A 22,762-nucleotide genomic window follows, 5' to 3' on the forward strand; every position below is an offset into this window, starting at 1 on the left:
ATCTTGTAATGAAAAAAAAATTTGAACATTTATATTTATAAATTAAATTTATATCACAATTTATATTACATCACATTAAATTTTATTTTATATCTATCATTGAACATCTACAAAACTTATATAATTTAGTTCCTGAAATAATATATAGAAATAATATATAGAAATTTATAATATAAGAAATTTTAGTAAAATAATTATCCAAATTAATTTATTAATTAATAAAAATCAAAAAAGTCGATATATTCTTTTATTTGATGTTTCGTTATTATATATCAAAAAAATATCCAAAAAGTCAAGAAGATTTATATAAAAAAATGCTGAAGGAAATGACAATATTAATTAAATGATAATGGAAATCGAACAAAGGTCAATTAGTCAAATTCGTATTTTATATTTATAGTAAGTAGTTCTTTTTCAACCTTTTAAAAGATTATTTCGTGCTAAAAGTCAGGTACAATATTGAACCATTTAATTCTATGTGATTCTACCTTTCAAATTATTTTGGCAAAATTATTTATGTATTTATTTGCCTTAATTATTATTTAAATATTTATTTTGTTTTTTTTGGCTATGTTTTTCTTGTTTAATTTCATGTGATATTCTTAGTTAGATTATATTTGTAAGTCATTCGCTAAATTCGATGATAGGACGTACGATTTATAGTATTCTCACAATCATTAAGATCAATTTTTATATGTTTCTCTTGAAAATTACTATGTATTTATATTCGGGACATTAATTTTTCATATTTATAATCCTTTAATTCAAAATTTGTAATTGTTATTGAAATTTCGAGAATACAAAATAATATTTAAAGTGAAAATTTCAAAAAGTTAAAATTCAATTATTTATTATAATTTATTGTGTACCATATGGAATTTCTAATTTATTAAAATAAATAGGATGATGGAAGAAAAGAAATCAAAGAAACAGTATGTGAAATGGGCAGCTGTCTTGTGGTACATTCATATACACGTTTTAGGAGTATACGCTCTCTGGTTGATGTTCACTTCTGCCAAATGGATGACTATATTCTATAGTAAGAAGATCCGTAAACTTTTCTTATCATTACATAAACATTTTCCACTTTTAAAAAAATTTCAAATTTCTTATTAATTTTATTATTAGTTTAATTATTTACTATACTATTAATTAATTATTTTTGGTTCCAACATACTCTTTTATGTTTCACAGTTGTTACTAATATAATAGGATTTATAATAATTTTTGAAGTATTATTTTGAATATTTGTTATTTTTTCAAGAAATTAAATTTAAAGATTAAAAATTGATATATTAGAGTTTATCTTATTAGTTTTTAACTGATTCTCAATTAAATATCTGAATGTGAAATAACATAATTATTAGGTAAAATAAATAAATAAAATATTGAGCTTGTTATAAAGTAATATACGTGTTAAAAATAAAGGATACAAATACTACTAGAATCTAAATCTCATAATAATTAAAAATATATTATAAAACTATAGAATTAAATAAATAATAATTTATGAATATTACTATTAACAATTTGATTAATATCTCAGTCGTAATGACCAATTACGTTATTACATATTTATGTTATTGCATTTAATTTTTTTTGTTGCAAATAGATTAATAAAAGATTTCATTATTCTATGAAACTCCGGTATACTTTTTCTTCTTTTTAATTTTTTTGGTTAACTTACAACAATTAAGAATTACAATATTATAAAAATATATTGTTAAATTAAATAGTACTTGAACGTAAATATAGCTACTAATATTTTGATTAATATTGCAGTCGCGAAAATGATCAGGTATGTTATAACGTATATATACCATAACCTAATATCATTTGTTTCACTAATAAGAATACTGTTGAGCTAATAAGAATACCTTAATATTCTATCAATTGCTATTGTTATATTTTAAATTTATTCTACTTCTTCGTTTTAATTTTGCTAATCAATTGATTTTTCAGCAATTTTTATAACAGCTATTGGTTGTCTTGGAGTGACAGCAGGTGCTCATAGATTGTGGGCCCATAAAACGTACGAAGCCGTAGGGTTTATTAAATTATTCCTTATACTTGCTCATACTCTTGCAGGAGTAGTAAGTATCTTAAGATTATTGTGTGAATGAAACATTTAGAAGAAATCATCAAATGAATGCGTTTCTTTCTTTATCTAAATATTTACGCAATACATAAAATCAATCTATATAAATATTTGTTATATAAAGTAAAATTTTAAATCAAAATTTTCAAAAGATACTATTTAATTTTGTTATTTTTTATTATTCTTTTTTTAAATAAATAATTAATAATAATGAATATATTTATATTTATCACATATACGTATTTATTGTTTATAGGGTTCGATGTATGACTGGGTATTATATCACAGAATTCATCATGAATATTATGGGACTGATAAAGATCCATACAATCATAAAAGAGGATTTCTCTATAGCCATTATATAAGTAATATATTGTCGCCCAGTATCAATCTTGAGGAAATGAAACGTAGCATTGATTTACGCGATATTGAAAATGATGTTTATATTTATATCCAAAAGATGTATGTTTCTCTTAACATTAAACATTAATTAATATTCACTATAAGAAAATGAAAATTATGAAATTCAATTAATTAAAATATGATATTCATTCAAGTGATAGATGAGAATTAATGATTAATATAATACAATGTTCACTGTATAAGCCATTAATATAAATTCATATCTGTAATTTGTTTTAACTTTTTATAATTAGGAGAAAAAGAAAGAAATGGAATTCCATTATTTAAATTTAGTGAAAAAAATTGACAAAAAGAAATGTTGTAAATATTGAAACAATATTAATCTCCAATTTTTCTTATTTTTTATAATCTTCGATATGATAATCATTACTATTCTATATATCTTTATTATTTTATTATTATATTAATCTTCGTTATTATAATTCGCAGTTTTTATTGGCCATTATTTTTAATATTTGGGGTTATATTGACTCTGAATGCGCCGTTGGAATATTGGGACGAATCAATCATTGATGCTATATTAATAACAGGATTGCTACGATTTGCTATTACGATAAATATATCTTGGTTAGTGAATAGTGCATACTTGGTCTGGAACATTCAGGAAGGAGAAAGGTTAATACACATTATAAATATAATTAGTAGTAATGTTTTGTACAAAAGAAATGAATCTCTGTTCCTTAAAATACGAAAAAGCCACGACACTTTTATCGACACGGATGTCATACATTTTAAATAATATATCATTGCAATCATTAAAAATGTAACATGCATGAACAATTAATATGACGAATGTTATCAACAATCATTTGATTATATTTATTGAATAAGATTGAATAATTCATTGAATATAGTACAAATACATAAAGCTATACATATATAAATATATAAATATATAAATATAAATATATATATATATATATATATATATAACTTTTTATTATTATTCTGTTAATAGCTAGTATACAAATTATACTAACTCATGATATTATTTATAGTGTTTATGACATGCTAATATTATTTATGCGTGGAAATTTTTAATGATTATGTTATTTAATGATTATTCAAGAAACTATGTTGAAATTAAATTATTAAATATTTTATTTATTAACATGTTAAATTATTAAAATTTAACAAAAAAAATTTTTTTAGCATTCAACTAATCATTGAAATGACATTGAAAAGGTGTAAAACAAATAAATATGTAATATTTTGTTTGTTAACAAAAATTATCAATATTACGATAAAAATTAATAGGATAAAAAATTTATGTAAAAAATATTTATATAATTTCATATATTATATTTATTCAAAGCAAGCATTAACTGAAATTTTGCAATTCTATAATCTCGTTATGATTCCAGGTTTCCATCAAATACTATGAGCATTTTCTTTTTGAAGAAATCATTTTGGCCAAAATATCATTATACTATACCATGGGACTGGAAATGTGGTGAATTCGGTAGTTATAATGATGATTGCACTACATTCTTTATCAATATGTGGCACGAACTCAATTTGGTCAATTCGCTATTAACAACTGACACCGAAGATATCAGAAATATGTTGCATGAAATGAGTACACAGAAAATTAATTTTAAAGATAGTCTTGAAATATTGAATAAAAAATCTATATTTGATGCGAAAAAAACAAATTTGATTGTTAAGCATTGAATTAAAAATGCGAAATTGATTAAATTAATTAAAAAATTTAAGTTTAGTTTATAAAGCAAATATATATGATTTTTTTCTGAATCCGATAGGTAATTTTAATACAATCTTGAAAATCTTGGTATGTCGTGATCGTCGTTCCTGATCGTCCAACAAGCTTTGAAAATTTTGATCTTAGAAATATCGAAGATCTACCAAAACTTTAATTTTTAATTTTATTTTTAATCTAAGACTATTCATAAAATAGAGACTCTTCATGCCCTCAAAAAATCCCTTCTCAATTCAATTGGGAGATTTTCCAGTAAAACGTGAGAGTAACCAAAATTATCGCGGTCAATTCTTGACTCACGATATCATCAAGTTTAGAGAAAAATTCTTAAGTTGTGCTGGTGATGCTGTCAATCAGTTTATAAGATATTAAAGATATTGAAATATTAAGATATTATTGATAATCAGCGTTTTATTATAAATTATTACAATGATTATAAATTTCTTAAGTCGTACTAGAACAATGTTGGTTGTCGTTGAATCAACTGTGTTTGGGGTATGTTATTCTTAGAATCGAAATCCGGTTCAGCCAAATTGAAAAATATACAATTATAAAAATCGATTAAACTCTTCTCAAAAACGGTAATCTTTTCAAGTAATTCTTTGATTAGGCTTAATGAAAATGACCGATAATGATAGAAAAAGATTTCCAGAAATTTCTTTTTTGAATAAACTGTCATAAATCTCGCATGCAATATTCAGAAACACAACCCATTTTGGTTTATTCCTTATTTATGGTTTTTATAGTAATGTCAGTTTTTAACCATTATTAATAACATAATCATTTTCTATACTGAAACGATAATGTTTCATGTTAAAAAAATAATGTGAATTCTTAAAATATTATTTCAATAAAACAGAGATATTATAATAGTTGAATTCGCAAAATTTTTGGGCTTTTGCTTTCGTTTCATTTCTGTGTTCTTACAAATATTTTTTCGTTTTTGTTTAAACGAAGACTATTCACAAAATATTATTTCAATTGGATATGATAGATTTTCGAAATATCTGAAAAATTTGTATCTTGTTTACGTTTAAAAAATAATCTGTTTTCTTATTCTGAACTGTTAATATCTAAAGAACAATAAAATGATAATATTGACCTCAAAGTTATTAATCTATCTTGTCTGTACCATAACAATCACACTTTGTATAGATTTTAATTTTATGTTGCTACGATATTGTTATCTCGCATAAGTAAACAATGCAATTGCATAAACAATATAATTATTAAGAATATTTATATCTTTTTAAATATCTTAAACATATTTTACAGAAAATAAATTTTACATAAACTGCGAAACTGAAATAAAATATCGTATTGGCTTTAATAAATTTGCAATTATATGCGGTATAAGATCCACAAAAAACAGAAAAAAATTTTTAAAGCACGATACGATAGTAAATAAAAAAAATTTGTAAAATATGTAAAATAAATTTGCTAATATAAAATAAACATACAAAAAAATTATTAGAATTATTTTTATATTGTATTAAAAAGAATGTTGCTGAATAAAAATATTTAGCCAACAGAAACTTTGAAAAGAAGTATTTGATTATATAAATTATTTATAAGTTATATATAAATTTGCAATTAATATAAGAAAGAAATGGACGTTAATTTACTTAAAATTTATTATGTAACATTTATATTAATTAAATTTTCATATTTTGAATATTTACATTAATAGTTAATGTACTAATAGTTACATTTTCACATGTAGAATCGTTTTTATACTTGATTACATCGAATTTTTATTATAATCTCATTATACAAATTTCATATATTTTAATTTTTTATGGACTTTATTTTTATAATCAAATTTTTTCATATTAATTAACAGAATAACTTTTCATGTCCATAAATTTCTATTGAATTTATGTCAGAATTATTTGCGATCATTTATTGTTTTAATCTTATTGCTTCTTGAATAATCTTGCATTTCCTTGCTGATGTCTTCAAAAAAACAATTAGAAATTGTATTTCTAAATTCAAATATGAAAATTCTATAATTTTTAGCAAATATTTAGCAAACGAATACTATAAGTAATCCTTAATGAGTCCTAATCCAGATTATTTTGCTTTAAAATGAATCAATAATTATTAATTCTATCACATAATATAATCAATTATATTTTTTCTTTCTTATACATATATATTTTACATTATTCATGATTATTTATAAATATAACGTTTGTCATAAAAATTTTAAAAATTGAAACTATTACTGTCTAAATTAGGAACTGCATCAATCTTTGATTATATAATAAATATTATTTCTCAAGAAATCTTGTTTCAACTATTTGTAAAATTATATTATTTTTGTTATATATTGGTCTATTAAGAATGTCATTGTTTTATATATATTTATTTGTAATTTTTTTAAAACAAATTTATTGATTCTCCAAAAATACAATACACAATTTTCAATCATCTTAAAAATAAATCGTTACCAAAAATATGTGTATATGAAAAAATTTATGTCATGAAAACGTATTGATTAAGGTATGCAGTACCATTAAAAATATATATTATGTAAATATAATAGTTTTTTATTTAAAATGTTTGTATTTCAAAAGCAATATTTATAATAGGAAGTCATAATCAATGATATGACTGAAAAAATTAATAAAAGTAGCGATAATAAAACTCAGAAATGAAAATAATACGTATTGAATTATATTTATAGGATAATTTGGATAATTTTTCCTTCATATAGATAATGATAATTAGAAACTTTTAATGATATTAATTGCTTTAAACATAAAAAATCCATTAATCTTTTTTATAAAAAATTTTCGTTTCTTCGATTTCGTGAGGTTTTATATCCTTATCATACCAGCCCCACTTCATATCATCATGATGATGAATGATTTCGTTTTTATTGCACCTACAAATTAAAATTTCAGATTTAAAAATTATATATATAATGACGATAAAATTATTCTACGACCATTGATAATGAAAGTAATTTATTTGATCAATTCTGATAGAAGAATTTTTTTTTTAACTTTCGATTTTTGATATTCAAAATATTTATTTTTTATATTCTTTTTAATCATTGTTCCAGTGGTTATATTCTATACATAGTTTTTATTATTAGAAATTTATTATTAGTTTTTTTGATTAAATCGAAGACCTCTTTCAAATGTTGAAAAATACTACATTTCTTTGATTAAACCATATTGGAAAAAATAATGAACTATCTATTATTTAAATGATTAATAACAACTAAACAGTTAATAACTAGGTCTTTAGTTATTGACTGTTATAATTTAAAATATATTAATAATGATAATATAGATACCTTGATCCACTTCCAGTTCTGAGTTTTCGTTTTGCAATTATTTCATCGGGAATAGTTTTTAAATCGTACGCTTGTCCCAAAAAAGCGCATAAATCGATGAACGCAGTGGTAAAGTTGGTTTTATAGCCACCAAGTTCAGCGGTTTTATAGTCCCATGGGAATACATGGTGATAATTGTGCCATCCTTCACCAAGAGCAAAGATGGATACTAATACATTTTCGGATGCTAGAATATTCCTTTTACATGAAATTCATGAAATTTTACTTTTTATTCAAATGAATTTTTATATATATAAAAGTAATAAATATTTCAAACTAAAAACTAATAAATCTTCAATTTCAATCAGTTTTTCAATGCAATATATTATAAAATAATATAAAATAAAATAAAATTGAAAAAAGATAAGTTATTTATATTTATAATTAAAGATTGTAAAATAATTAACAAATTTTTTATTACAATTTTTGACAGATGAAGATAGTGAAAAATAAATGCCATTTTATATAAGATATAATTTAATGTAACATTTATAATTTTTAAAGAATATATGAAAGAAATCGAAATTTTATCAATTTTATATTAATAAAAATGTAATATTCAATTACAATTTTGAAGAAATCAATCGAACTAAAAATGAATTTTGCAATATAATTGTTATTACTTTGCTTTTAAGGAAATACCAATATATAAATATTATTTCTTACACGTCATATGGTTTCATGCCCCATATATGAGCAGCGGAGTTTACCAACCATGTTACGTTCAAAGTATATATATATCTTGTTAAATTTCCGTTCCAGCAAAGTATGAATTGTTCATTCCAGAAGTAATAGGGTACTCCCACCGGAATCACGAAGCATACGAGCAGAACTAAGATATAATACCACCTAAAAATCATTCATTAAAATATTGAAGATATACATCTAAACACTTCTTAACATTCTAAAGAACTTCTGTTCGGTTTAATTACAGGAATTATAATGGGTTTTTAATAATAATAAATTTTAATATTAATAAATTTAAATAAATTTTAAAAGGTTTGTCTGAAATGAATCTCTAATCATAAATTATTACAAAAAAAAAAAAAAATTTTCAAATTTTTTTCTTAATTTAATTTTTTTGTAATGATTTTTCTTATAATTTTTTTATAATTGTATCAATATTAGTTATTATCAAAGTAAGAATATTAATTCATTAAATTTATATCAAGTAAATTTATATTTTTACTTTATTTTAAATAATGTACATTGAATAATATTGTAAATATAAATTAATTTAAATCATATTTGTTATTTATGATTTCGTCAAAGAAAAATATAAATATATGTACTATTTCAATTTCTATTCTATTACTATTTAAGTTAAAATTTTAAAGAAACTTATTTACATAAGAATTAGATTTCTTTTTTATTGCAAACAAACATTGAATATTATAATTTCCTTATTCAAATTTTCTTCACTTAAATCTTAGCCAATTTTATAAGTAATTTTTTAATTTAAATAGGCAAAGTTTTCCATTGAATCATATTCGATGTCAATTAAAAAACAATTAAATTTATTCAGGAAATATATTAAAATATTGGGCTAAAAACAAAATTATGTTTCACCTTCTTTGAAAAACGACAATGGGATCCTTTTCCAGATCGCTCATATCAACAGTAGCACCTTTTTTAATTACATCTGGATGCTTTCGCACCATCAGCCAACCTACATGGGAAAAAAAGAATCCTCGACGCGCGTTATGCGGATCCGCATCGGTATCTGTGAATTTGTGATGTACTCTGTGATCTCTCACCCATTCGTAAATATGATTCTGCGGATCAAAATCGAAGCTTGAAATATTAGAATTTGTAACGTTGTTACAAATTAAAAAAATTATATAATAATTAGGGTTAGAAAAAATTATATAATAATTAATTCTAAGAAAAGACAGTGAAAGAAGTTGAAATTGACCTGCATAGAAAGAGTTTGAGAAATCATTAGATAAAGACGAAGGGGCCACTTTGCTTTGTAAGATCTATGACACCATAATCTGTGGGCTCCAGCTGTGACACCCATCGAACTAAGAATTCCCACAACAGAAACTGAAAATATCAAATCAGTTGATTTGTAATATTTTATTTAATTTTATTACATACATATTATTACATAACACTTCTTCACTTTGATTTATATTGATATAAAAAACTGAAATTAATACATATGTAACATATATATACTTATTCTTTATTAAAAGAAAATAATTTATTCTTTAAATAATATTAATTCAATTACATTCTAATTATTATTCAGTCAATAAATATTATTTGATTTATGATATTATTTATTTTAAATTTTATTACTATACACTTCTTTACTTTAATTTATATAACATATATAAGATATAACTATTCTCTAACTAAGATCCTTAAAAATAATATTGGTAATTAATTACATTCTAAAATTATCCAATAATATTCTACTAAGAGAATTTTCGTTAGAAAATTTCATAGTTTTTATAAATGTTTTAGAAATTTAGAATGAAATATCGATCAAAATTTTCTGACAAAACAGTTAATAAAACAATTTCATTTAATAATTTCGTTTTTGTGAAATTACTTGTGTATTGTTTATACCACTTTCAAATATCTTTTTATCTATTTCTAATAACAAAAAAATGAGATGGCAAATGAACATTTTTTTGAACAATTTCCTATTTTTTATGTTCAGCGCGTTTCTCAAAAATAGAATACGCGACAATCAATGGTGGATGTATTTTTTGAAATCAGTATTTGATAATATATGATTTAATGACAGTATTTAGAATTCTTCTTTCTAATTCTTTATGATTTAATTTTTTTATCCTTTTATAATTTCTTATTACATTATGATATGTAGACAAAATAACCGAGCGAAAAAAAAAAGATTTTATTTTGTCGAAAAAAATGTTCACTCTTATAATCAATTAACACATGATTGATGCAACATTAATTTTAATGAATTAGCAAAGTAACTGTTTATGCGAATATTATAGCTTTTTTGTGTTAAATATGATTGGAATCATAATTGAAGTATGTAGACGAAATGAAGATAATATATAGGATTTGTTAATATTTAAAACTTTTTTTCAAATTTTTTTTTCGATTTTTAATAAGTATTATTAATTTTAATAGGTATATTTTCCTAAAAATTTACCAATTATTATTTTCTTTTGCAAAATAATTTTTTTAGACTCAAAATTATCATAATTATTTAATAAACAAATTATTGAATGTTTTTAATTATATTTTGGATATTATAATTATATATTGTATATAATATATTATTAATATATTATATATTATTAATTGTATTCTGAAATTTTTCAAAATTTTTAAATAATTCTAGAGATATTAATTATTTTATGATAAATAATACCATTATTTGAAGTAAATTTTGCACACTGGAAATTTTTCATTTTTCTTATAATCTATTTGTTATTGATTTATTAATTTAGAAGAAAATAGAATAGAAATAAATTTTTTTTTAAATCTTTAAAATTAAATCTGTTAATTAATCATATTGTTGATTATTTTTAATTTTCTAAAATTATTATTGTTAAGGCCCGAGCTCGTGAAATGGTTGGGTCGTGTTTCGCCATCTATAGTTCGAATCCCTGCCAAATAGTTTTACAGTAATTTATGAGCAAGTATGTGTTTCGTAATGGTTTCCAGATGTTAGTTTGAACAGAAGCCATAGCAACGATCATTTTACAAGCGGTATTTGCGCGTCATATGATGGACCACCATAAAGGTGAAAGTAAAGGTCCAGCATGCTACGGCGCGACTCCGCGAAGGCCCATCTCTTGAAACCGCCCTTCGACGCGATGATTGGTTCCTCTAATCCTTCTTTATGTGCATTTCTACGAAATGCAAGGATAAAAAGGAGAACCAAGAATCGCGATAAGCGTAGTCGAATTGAACCTTCGAAGAGAACAGAGTAGTCGAATTTAAAACTGGCAGAGAAGCCACTAGACGAGTTAGAGCCTTAGAAACGACCCTGTGGAGTCGAGAGTCGTCATAGAGAAGACAGACAGATAGATCTCGGCGACGATACAGTTAATCGAAGCACAGTTAGAATCACAGAGCTCAAAGAGTTAAGCTATCACCACTTAGAGCTCATAAGATAATCCAGTATAAAATTCCTACAGTGGTAGGTGGTCCTTTGAGTAACAATACAAGTAAGGCACTATTGTGCAATATTCGAAGATCGTAACCCAAGCTTACGGTGTCAACAATTATGAAATATTATTCAGTAATTAACATAAAATAAATTAAAATGTTTGTACTTACACCATATAATTGTATATCTGTTAACTTCATTATCACAATGATACAGGAACACTGCATACAGACCTCCGAGGTGCAAATACGTTAATGAAATTACGTTCTTCCAAACAATATTGTATTTGTAATTTGATTTCACATTAAAACTATTCTGATTCTGTGTCATTTCTCTTCGACTTAATTTCTCTTGAACTATTTCTTGAGATATCTCCATAATGTTCAAAGATGCCATTTTAAAAAATCTAAAACGAAAATATTTTTAAAATTTAATATCTTTTTATAAATCGATAATTTTAATTTAATGAAAGATGATTTTATAATGTAGAGAAATGTAAAAAATATTGTTATGTATTTGATGATCGAAAAATTGATATAAATGTATATATACATATATATATAAAAATATTTGTAAATGTATATATACATATATACATATATATAAAAAAATTATAGTTGTATTTCAATTTTAATAAAATTAATTTCATTTAACTTCAAAATCAAATCCACATTAAATAAGTCAAAATTGTTAATTTTCTACATTTCCTAAAATTTCGATAATCCTAATATTTTCAAATTTAAAATATTTATAATTTTTATAATTCCAAATTTTCAATATTCAAGATTTAAAATTCTATTTTATGCTAATTTTATATGCTAATTAACAAGAATATTAACAATATTATTTTCTTCATTATGAAATATATGTTATCATTAAAAATCTATTTGATAAATGATTTTTAATTAAAATTTATAAATAAGAATTTATTCAAATGCTCATCTAAACGAATATTTCATAAAACTATTTAAACCAAATAAATTATTGAAATCAATAAATTGCACATAGATGAAATGCATAATTAGTTAAAATTAAATCAATATATCTGAAATTTCATAAACTGCAAACATTGCATTTTCCTTAACTTCAAATTTTAATATGTTCAAATCACATAATGAGATAAAATTATGAGGGAAAACGATCAAATATCAGTACTAGAAAATGAAATATTTAAATCGATTTGTATTACTTTGGAATGTTCTTACAAACAAATATATACAAATATCGATATGTAGTATATAATATGTGTGAAAATGTTCGTGAAAAGTAACAATTGCTTATTGCTTATTGTTTCATTGAAATATAAAATGGAATCTTTATAATCGGAATCAAATGATAATATTTTCAACAACTATAAAATTATTACTAAATATTTTTTTTATTATATAGGTATGATAGGTATAAATTTTAAAAATTGAGATAATAATTTAAAATATTTTAATATTTTATTATTAATATTTCCATCTCAGATATTATTAAATATTATGTCATTTACATAAATTATTTCTCAAAAAAAAAAATATATATTTTAATTATGAAAAAATAATTTATGATATATTAATTATCTAATCTTGTCTAATAAAATTAGTTATATTCAGGATATTAAAATATACATTATATAGATATCATAATTACTTATAATAGATATTATATAGATTTTATAACATGCATTATATATGCTTACAAAGGATCACATTATTTAGCATATATACTTAGAAATTTATGTAAAACGAATTTCAGAATTAGTCATAAATGCATTAGTCATTAATTACATTTGCACATAATATTATTGCATCCTTTAGTTCTTTAATAAAAATAAAGTGAAAAATAAAATTAAAACAAAATAAAATAATAATTTAACATTGAAAATATTTTGAATACAAAAAAAAATTAATTTTTAAATCTACAATATATTCTCTATTTATTATTTTTATCTTTTTGACATCAGTATAAACGTTTTTGATTAAATATCTCACATTCTAAAAAAAAAAAAATACCGTTACAAAGAAATATTTGAAAATCTTTGTACTTAACATTTTATTAACCATTTTAATGTATATCTCGTTTTCGTTTGAGTTTCAGTTTTAGTAAAAATTGCTACGAACAGAAAATTTTTATTATTTCTTATGTATTTATTTCTAAAATCGACTTCAGAAAATCATTAAAATAATTCTCAAAATTTTGGAATTTTCTTGAATTCTCTTCTTCTCGATCTCACATCTTTCTTTAATTATCGGATGCTTAAATTACGTCATTACATTATGACAAATAAAATAAGCGAAGTTTTTTATTAGCCAAAAAAATTTTTGAGATTTAATGTACTGGAAGCACTTTTTCATAAAATAGAAAAGTACTTCTTTTGTGCTGATTTCACAATTAAAATAAATAATTAAATATCTAATTTACTCTCAGATAATTGTTGTTGTAACCATGAAAATTTTTAACATATTTATTGTTACTGAAAATATTATCGATTTATTAATATCTGATGTTTCATATACTATTCGTATACAAAATTTTAATATAATATATATTTAGAAATATAATAATATTATAATATAAATATATATATATATATAAATGAAATTACTATCATCACATAAGTGTTGTATATGAAACTCATTCAACTCCTTTTCAAAAATTCATTTTTAACATATAAGTCAATTTCTCTCAAAATAGTTTATTATATAATTATAAAGAATAATTAGTATATAATAAAACATCACTCAATCTTTGCAAAAATCTTTTCTATTCCTATTTTTAACAATAATTCATAATTGATTTCGAACGTACCCAACGAAAAATTCTTCTAAAAAAATTATAATCAACTTTTTAACATCATTTATTCTTTATCTATCGAACGAATTACCAGAAAATATCATTTCTCAAAATTTGAATAAACACTACTTACCAATATCTTATCACTATCGCTTACTTATCGCTATTGGTGTGATCTAATGCTCACTGCGAATATGAAAATACAACATATATTATATATAGCATATGTACTATTCATCAATTTACAATGTGCATCGATTAAATCCCTCACATAATATCCGGTCTGAGAAAGAAAGAAAAATATGGAAGATATTCAGAAGATTATAATATTTGATTATAATATTTGATTATAATTTTTTTTACTTTATATAATGTATATAATGTTTATTACTTATTAAAATTAATAAAGTTTTTATAAAATAAATATTATACATTTATTAGGATCATAATCAAATTAAAGTTAAACTTTCAATTATACACAATATACGTAACGAAGAACATAATTGTTGCAAGTAAATATTGCAAGTACAATTGTCATTAAATTCTATCAAACAGAGCTATGAAAAATATACATTAAGATAAAATAAATATATATTTATTTTAGAAATAGATTTTTCGAAATGTTGAAATTTCAAATGTGAACTCTTGTATTTTAAAATTTTTTAGTATTAATATGAATCCATATCATATATGAAAAAATAATGCTTTGATTTAAAAGAAATAAAATGAAACTTATTCTTCAAATTTCGGTTTCATTTAGTTCTGTCAAAAAAGATATTTATTTCAAAATTATAAATAAATCTAGCAAATAATTATCTGCTATTATTATAACAAGTTTCGTTCATTAGCTAGATTATTAATTATATAATTATTTATTATAGAAATTCATACTAAAATATTTTAATATTATTGTAACTAAAAAACATTTATATGTAAAATTTTTATCTAAATAATATTTTTTATAGGTATAATATTTATTATAAATATTATATATATTGAAATATAAAAAATTTATAAATCTAAAAATTATATCATTTAATTATTAAATTTGATTCATTTAATTTAAATAATATTTATTTAAATATTGTGTATATTTCCTAAATGTTAAAAAATTATGAATTATTGCTTCTTATTTTTTATTTATTGTATTAATTTAATACTAATTATATGAATATTATAATGATTATTCATTTATTATTATTATATAGATTTATTTATTCAATTAAATTGTTTAAAATATTAATTTTATTATATATACTTACTTATTTCAATTTTAATTTAAAGATATCCAAAGTAATGTTAAATATATTAATTATTAATATCTAATAATTTATATAATCATTATTATTAATAATTATTTATAATTATTTAATAATTATATTATTATTATATAATATATAATTATTAATATAATTATTTAATAATCAATAAAAATTGTCAATATTTATTATTTAATTTCATATTATTAGCCAATTTTATAACCAATTTTATTCTTCAACGTAAATTTGTTGAAGAAGTAGAAGTATTATTTAAATAAATTTTAAACTATGAAGCTATATTTTGTAAAGATATATCTATAACTATATATATTTTTATCTTATATATTTATACAAGGCGTTCCAAAAATATTTGGACATTTGAAAACTAAAAATTCCTAATTTAATTCGAAGCAAGACTTCTTTTTACAAAAATCTTCGTTTACTATTTGGTTAACAAATTATTAATAAAAGATTCTGATCAATCATAGAGGGAGTAATTTAGTTGAACCGCAACAGTAGCATTGGCTACACGCCGCCAATTAAGCAGGAACAAATTTAACCAACATATCTCGAAGAAAGTGTGTCGGATATAAAAATTTTTTTATCCCTAAAAAATTATATCTAATTACAAAATTACATCACAAAACTAATTAATTGTTATTGTGGTATTATATAATTAGTTGTGGTAAAACTGTGGTATAAAAGAAGCAATATAAATCTTGAATGAACGATCATTTTTTTTAATACTACGTATTTAAAAAAAAAAAAATCATGCATTACTATATATATTAAAATGGAATTTATCAATATTTCATCATTTGTATATATTTGCAGATATTTTTAATTTCAAATTCAGATGATGATCAATTGATTTCAGTAACAACTAATTGAACAGAATTTAATTCTTTACAATATGGATATTGAAGAGAACCATTAGAATAACAATGAACAATGAACCTAAACAATACAATCGAAAAAATAATTGTCTATCAAAGAAACTCTTGAATGTCGTGACTTATGAGGGATTTGTATATATTTTATATGTTATATATATATATATATTCTATATGATTTGACACAAATTACAATTTTACTTACATATTTTCAATATGAGTATATCATGACAGTTTTAAGCATATATTATTAACATCCTTTAGTTGTACATGCTATTTAATAGTTACTGTGTGTAACAAAGTTTGCGATTTTATATTTGCTGTGTTTTACAGATAAGTAAAACATTTGTTCAAAGTTTTCGATGCAAGCCAAAATGAAATGCAAATGCATAGGAGTACGATTTGAATTAACAAATTTTTCTTTTTTTTTTTTCTTCTAAATTATTTTGTTCATTTTCATTTCATTAAAATAAATTTTTACTTTTTCTGTAATCTCTATATCATTTGTAGTTTTTATTCTTTCATTAAATTTTAATACAATTTTTTTAATTTCATATATTGAATGACATTTTATTAGTACTTCATTAATTTCATCATTTTTATTAAATTGTTTATATAATTATATAATTGTTTTATTTTAAATAATAATTGATTCCTTTTAATATTTGTAATACCTTAATTATCATGTAATAAAAATCTTTTATATAAAATTTCACATATTTAATAAGTTCATTTCATTATTATTATTTTTTATTATAAATTTTTGCAATAAATAACTAGTTTTCTATAACTTCGTTCAAAAGATTCAATTATATCTTGATACAGTGGTAACAAAGCATATCAAGCAAGGGATAATGTTTAATAAATTCATTTACTTTATTTAATGTACAAAGAATAATAAATTAAATCTTTATCGTTTTGTGCATTTTTTTTCTTAATGAACTTCCAACTTTGTTTTCAATTTTAGTCTTTAGCTTTTTCATGTTTCACAAACATTTGATTTATCGATTTCATATTTTATTGACTTTAGCAATATTTTCATCACTTTCTAATCTATTTATTATATTAAATTCTATCTATTATATTAAATTTTGTTTTCAGTTTTACACATTTCTGCTTCATTGACATTTTAATATAAAAATTAAATCTAATCTATAATTAATGAATAAAAATATTAATAATTAGTACTTTGTGTACAACAAATAATGATATTCATATTTTCTTTATCCTTATTTCTTTGTTAATATTATTGAGATAATCAAATCTACTACTAACCAATATTCTATCAATCAAGGTAATCAAGACTTTGATAATCAATTGTTTTCATAATCAATGTTATAATATTTGAAATTCCACATATCCTACATAATCTATTCTATATTCTATATATATATATTATTATCATGTGTATATATATACCATTTTAAATATAATTTAATATCAACTATAAGAATTAGTTACATAATAAAGAACAAGTTCAACATTTAAAAATATAAATGTGGTTTTCAAAAAATTTTTCCATCAATTATGTTTTATATTACCCTTTATTAAGGATTTACATTTCGTTCTATTCCACAATAGAGAAACACTTAAATCGTGAATATGAAGATTAAAAAATTTTAATTCTTGATAAACGAGTACCTATTACTCGTGTCATATCAAAGATTATCAAAATTTATTTCACAAAGAAACTATATTTATACGAAACACATTTCTTCGATTTATCAAGAAGATATTCATGTCTTGATTTTGATATTTTTTGATTAATAAAGAAAATGTCGCATGGAATATTTCTCTAATCGATTGTTATGACTAGAATGCCTTCGAATCTCGATTGATCCATGAGAGATAAATGAGTGGTGAGCATAAAATTTTGGTGTAAAATTACTGGATAATGTTATTTTTTCTATCTCTAATAAAATAATTTAATTATTTTATTATATTATATTAGGAAGAGGCACACAGAACATAATGAAATGTTTGGCTTTAGCAGAAATCTTATTATGTAATTTATCTTTGTTTAATTGTTTAATGTAAGATTGGTAAAGTAAATATGATAATTGACTTTAACGAATATCCGATTGCGTGATGCATCTCTAATATAATATAAGTCGTGGGAATAACTTTTAACGTCATTTCCTTTCTATCAAAACTTGCAACTTTTACTAGTTGCAAAAGAATTAATGTATTCTCAATGATAATTTTCAGTAGAAATAAAAATAAAAAACATGATTTGACCTATTCACGTTCTCATATTTTATGCAATTTTATATTGATAAAAGCATTGGAAAAGTACCATATACATATATAGAAATATATATGTATATATAGATGTATATATAGAAATATATATGTATTGTTCTGAAAATCTTATCCATTTTGTTTTAGAGTGAAGCATTATTTTTAATATTTTAAAGATATTATTTAAAATTCAATTTTTTATTTCTGTAATTATTATTGTTCGTTTCGATTCTTTTCTTCCTATAATTATTATTATTCATTCGGTGCTTTTATTTCAAATTGCACGATTATTTTTATTCTTTAAAAATACTTTATATCAACTTTCGAAACTATTTTTATTGTATATTCTATTTGCAAGCAAATTTTTTTTATAAAATGTTAAACAAATTTCGATAAATTTATTTGCAATGACAAGTATTGAGAAACATATGTATTACAGGCTTAAATTGTATATATTAAGAAAACGATGAATTTTTATTTAATTTTTATTTTAATTTTCAAAATTAAGCAATAAGCATTAATTATCTATTAAAGTATTAAACTTCCAAGTTACTTTTTCATAAGCAATTTCTCGACTTTGATTATTTTTATAATTAATTTATAATTAATGAAGTGAAATTTAAATTAAATAGAACTTGAAAATATTATCAAATTTCCATATTCTTCTACGTTTTTATATTCTTCTACGTTTATGAAATGCAAGCATTAAAAAACTAAGGTCAATATCATTACGTTTTGCTCTTAATTAAAATCAAAGTGTATATCCGATCATAAGTTATTCTGAATAATTTATTATAAAATTGGTATAAATTATAAATTATTAATAAATTAACAATTTTAAATAAATTATTAAATTATAAATTATTAATTATTATAAATTACATGAAAAATTTTATTCGCATTATTGAGAATATTTCCAAATATTTGAAAATATTTTTAAAATTTAAAATATTTTCAATGAATTAATTCTTTGCAACGAAAATGATTATATAAAATGATTATTAAATTAATTAAATATATAAAATCATATAATAAAGTCTTTTTATAGTTATTTTCAATTAATAAATTTCTAATGAACTAGTTAATATAGCCTATAAAAATATAAACAGAGGATTTTTAAGTTTGAATATTTAATTTTGATTACCAAGCAGGTTTACGAATACTGAAACGACCGTGGATAAGGATCATAAACGCTTGTTATCACAAAAAATCTATTTTTTCAATTTTTCAAAATAATAATAGTTTTCAATTTTTAGGAATAGAAATAAATCATCGCCTGCCTGTGAGAGAAGCTGGCTAGTCTTATTAATTGATTCAAAATTTAAACTGAATCTTGATGAATTGGATCTTGGCTCTAAAGTGGATTTCGAGTTGGAAGAAAATATGGCCCCTCTAAGAAAAATGGAATGTCTATGAAAATATCATCTTTTTACCAACTCATTTATTTCTTAGATGAAATAGGAAAGCTGTTCGAGCTTTTATAAAAATCTTTTTAGCCATTTATTCTGGAATGGTCTCGATACGTAAGAATTCGGAAAGAATTCATTATCAAGTGCATCAGAATTCTCTTGGATTTGGCTATTTCATAGAATGGTAGAAATATTAAATATTTCATTAAATACTTCATTAATCATTTGATTTAATTCAATTCCTTATGGATAATATAGTTATTGTATCTCTGACATACAACGCAACAGGCACTTTCTCTCTCTCTCTCTCTCTCTCTCTCTCTCTCTCTCTCTCTCTCTCTCTCTCTCTTATAATTAAAATTTTACAATAAATATCTTCTCATATCGAATGAACCAGATTATTTGTGGAACCAACTTGATCTACAACTATAATCCGGAATTCTACAATGGTTATGAGAAGAAGATTCGTCGCGATATTTCACAGTCCTAAGCCTCTTGTTGAGAAATGTCGTGTATGAAATGAGTTTTCTTGTCTGTCACATTCTTGACTAACAAATCTAGATTTCTAATTTTATTTCTCACGATTGTATATTTCTTCTAGAAAATCTTCCAATAATAAGATATTAAATAAAATAATTGTATAATATCCAAGTCACAGTAATCTCAACAACAATTATTATTGTTTTACAATTGGAAGAAATTTATTGTGCTCTTTAGTTTGATTTTAAAAATTTTCATTAGTTTAAGAGTGTCACATAACCACAGGGTTCGCAACCACTTATTGCTCGCGAGATTTATAAACAGAGATTTGTTTTGGAAAATTCCCCATGGAGGTCCTTTCCTGTTTTTATGGCTCTAGCAAATCTCTATTGAACCCCTTAACAAAAAGCGATATTTGAACTATTTTTGAGAGTCTGATCGATACATGTAATTTCATATTACCGCAATACTTCGGCCTAACTGAACCGATCTTAGCACTACATGTTCCAGATACAGTTAACTCAAAGACGAATGGCATTGTTCTGATTCGAAGAGGCCTGTAAAAAGAATGCGCTGACCTGGTTCACTTGGCTTGGGATCTTTGTATACAGATGACCCTCCTAATTAAGCTAGGAATTTTTTCCGTCAGACACAATTACCTATGGTCATTCACAAATAGAGACTCATGATGATATGATATTTAAATAGTTCTCTAATAGACAAACGCTCTGCAATAACTTATATACAGTCCACATAAGAAGTATGTAGTATTATATGCAAAAAGTCAGTACAATATTATGTTTGCAGGCAGAAACATAGAGGGTTCATTCGTGGGGCCTCATCATGATCTGCGAGATAAACATGGAAATTTCGAAGGATACGAGCACTTATTAAATTTAAAGATGAATTAGAATGTTGTGAACTTTTGAATTATTCCAATCATCAACATTCAGTCGTATCGAAAAATCGAGACTAAGAAAACAATTTTAACTTTTGTGCTGTTATTACATTTTCAACTATAGAAGAATTTTAATCTTGAACAATTTTAACCATTAGAACGCCTTAATTTTAAATTAATAATAGGAAAATTCAATCTCTTTTAATATTTGATTTATTCAAACTATTTACTCAAATAATGCGGAGTAAAAGAACATTTCTAAATTTTACATTCGCAAGAACTTATTCTTGAACTTTTGAACTCTTTTGGAATCTTGAATTGATGATTTGAAACTTTGATTAATCATAAGAAATCTTTTTGAATTCGCTTATTCAATGACGTGTATAAAATTTTTATTTACATACATTTGCTTTTAATTGTTTAAAGTTGCACAATAGAACGTAATAAATCATTTTTATTATTATATAATATATAATTTATTATTATGTACAACCTTACGAATGAGTTAGAATTAATAACAATATCAAGAATATTTTAAATTGGTAATGTGTAAAGAAAAAAGTTACTCAAAATGATTACTTTTTACTTTTTACTTACTACAAGGTCATTGAAATCAGTAAAAAGAGAGCTAATATATATTAAAATTCATAAATGATATAATAATGTAAAATTATTGGTACAGATTTGTTACTGTACAATCAGTAAATTCAAATCAAATAATACTCATAAAATAATATATACATAAATATATTTAAATTTTACAATTAAAAAAATTTTAAATAATTTGAAATATCTGAAATAATGAAAATTGAAAACCTGAAATATTGATTACATTTATTTAATCATTGACAACTAGTTTAAATTCAAATTGATATAAATAAATAAAATTTTTCATTTAATTGAAATGAATTAAATATAAAATTATTATTTTCATTCCTTATTTCTTAGATATTGAAATCAAAATTTTTCATCCAAACTATTTTCCTATTATTATATATCAGCATTTTTCTCATAAACAATACTTTAGAAAAAGAATGAGATAAAAAAAATTTTATAGCTTTCTCTAATTGATACAATGGTAATATATCGCAACGAAAAGTAAAAGAAAATACTGT

The 22,762-nt window shown here is 22.1% G+C and overlaps 2 protein-coding genes across 2 annotated transcripts; one reads left to right on the forward strand and one right to left on the reverse strand.

The window, feature by feature from the left end:
* The first annotated feature begins 407 nt into the window (after nt 1-407).
* Nucleotides 408-5,349, forward strand: LOC105735639 (acyl-CoA Delta-12 desaturase-like). Its single transcript, XM_086903126.1, has 6 exons — nt 408-451; nt 903-1,039; nt 1,963-2,093; nt 2,355-2,560; nt 2,951-3,136; nt 3,886-5,349. The coding sequence occupies exons 2-6, from the start codon at nt 904-906 to the stop codon at nt 4,193-4,195; spliced, it is 969 nt and encodes a 322-aa protein (XP_086759252.1). The 5' UTR covers nt 408-451; nt 903; the 3' UTR covers nt 4,196-5,349.
* Nucleotides 5,350-6,772: 1,423 nt separating this feature from the next.
* On the reverse strand, nt 6,773-14,657 carry LOC100870068 (acyl-CoA Delta-9 desaturase). Its single transcript, XM_086903125.1, has 7 exons — nt 14,601-14,657; nt 11,860-12,095; nt 9,503-9,633; nt 9,157-9,362; nt 8,254-8,436; nt 7,549-7,785; nt 6,773-7,131 (listed from the first exon to the last, which is right to left on the reverse strand). Exons 2-7 carry the CDS (start codon nt 12,083-12,085, stop codon nt 7,017-7,019), a joined length of 1,098 nt encoding a protein of 365 aa, XP_086759251.1. The 5' UTR covers nt 12,086-12,095; nt 14,601-14,657; the 3' UTR covers nt 6,773-7,016.
* Between the last annotated feature and the right edge of the window lie 8,105 nt (nt 14,658-22,762).

The sequence above is a fragment of the Apis florea genome, unplaced genomic scaffold (genome assembly GCF_048593485.1).
Source record: "Apis florea isolate Af1SG1 unplaced genomic scaffold, ASM4859348v1 contig_2291_pilon, whole genome shotgun sequence".
In the NCBI taxonomy this organism is placed as follows: domain Eukaryota; kingdom Metazoa; phylum Arthropoda; class Insecta; order Hymenoptera; family Apidae; genus Apis; species Apis florea.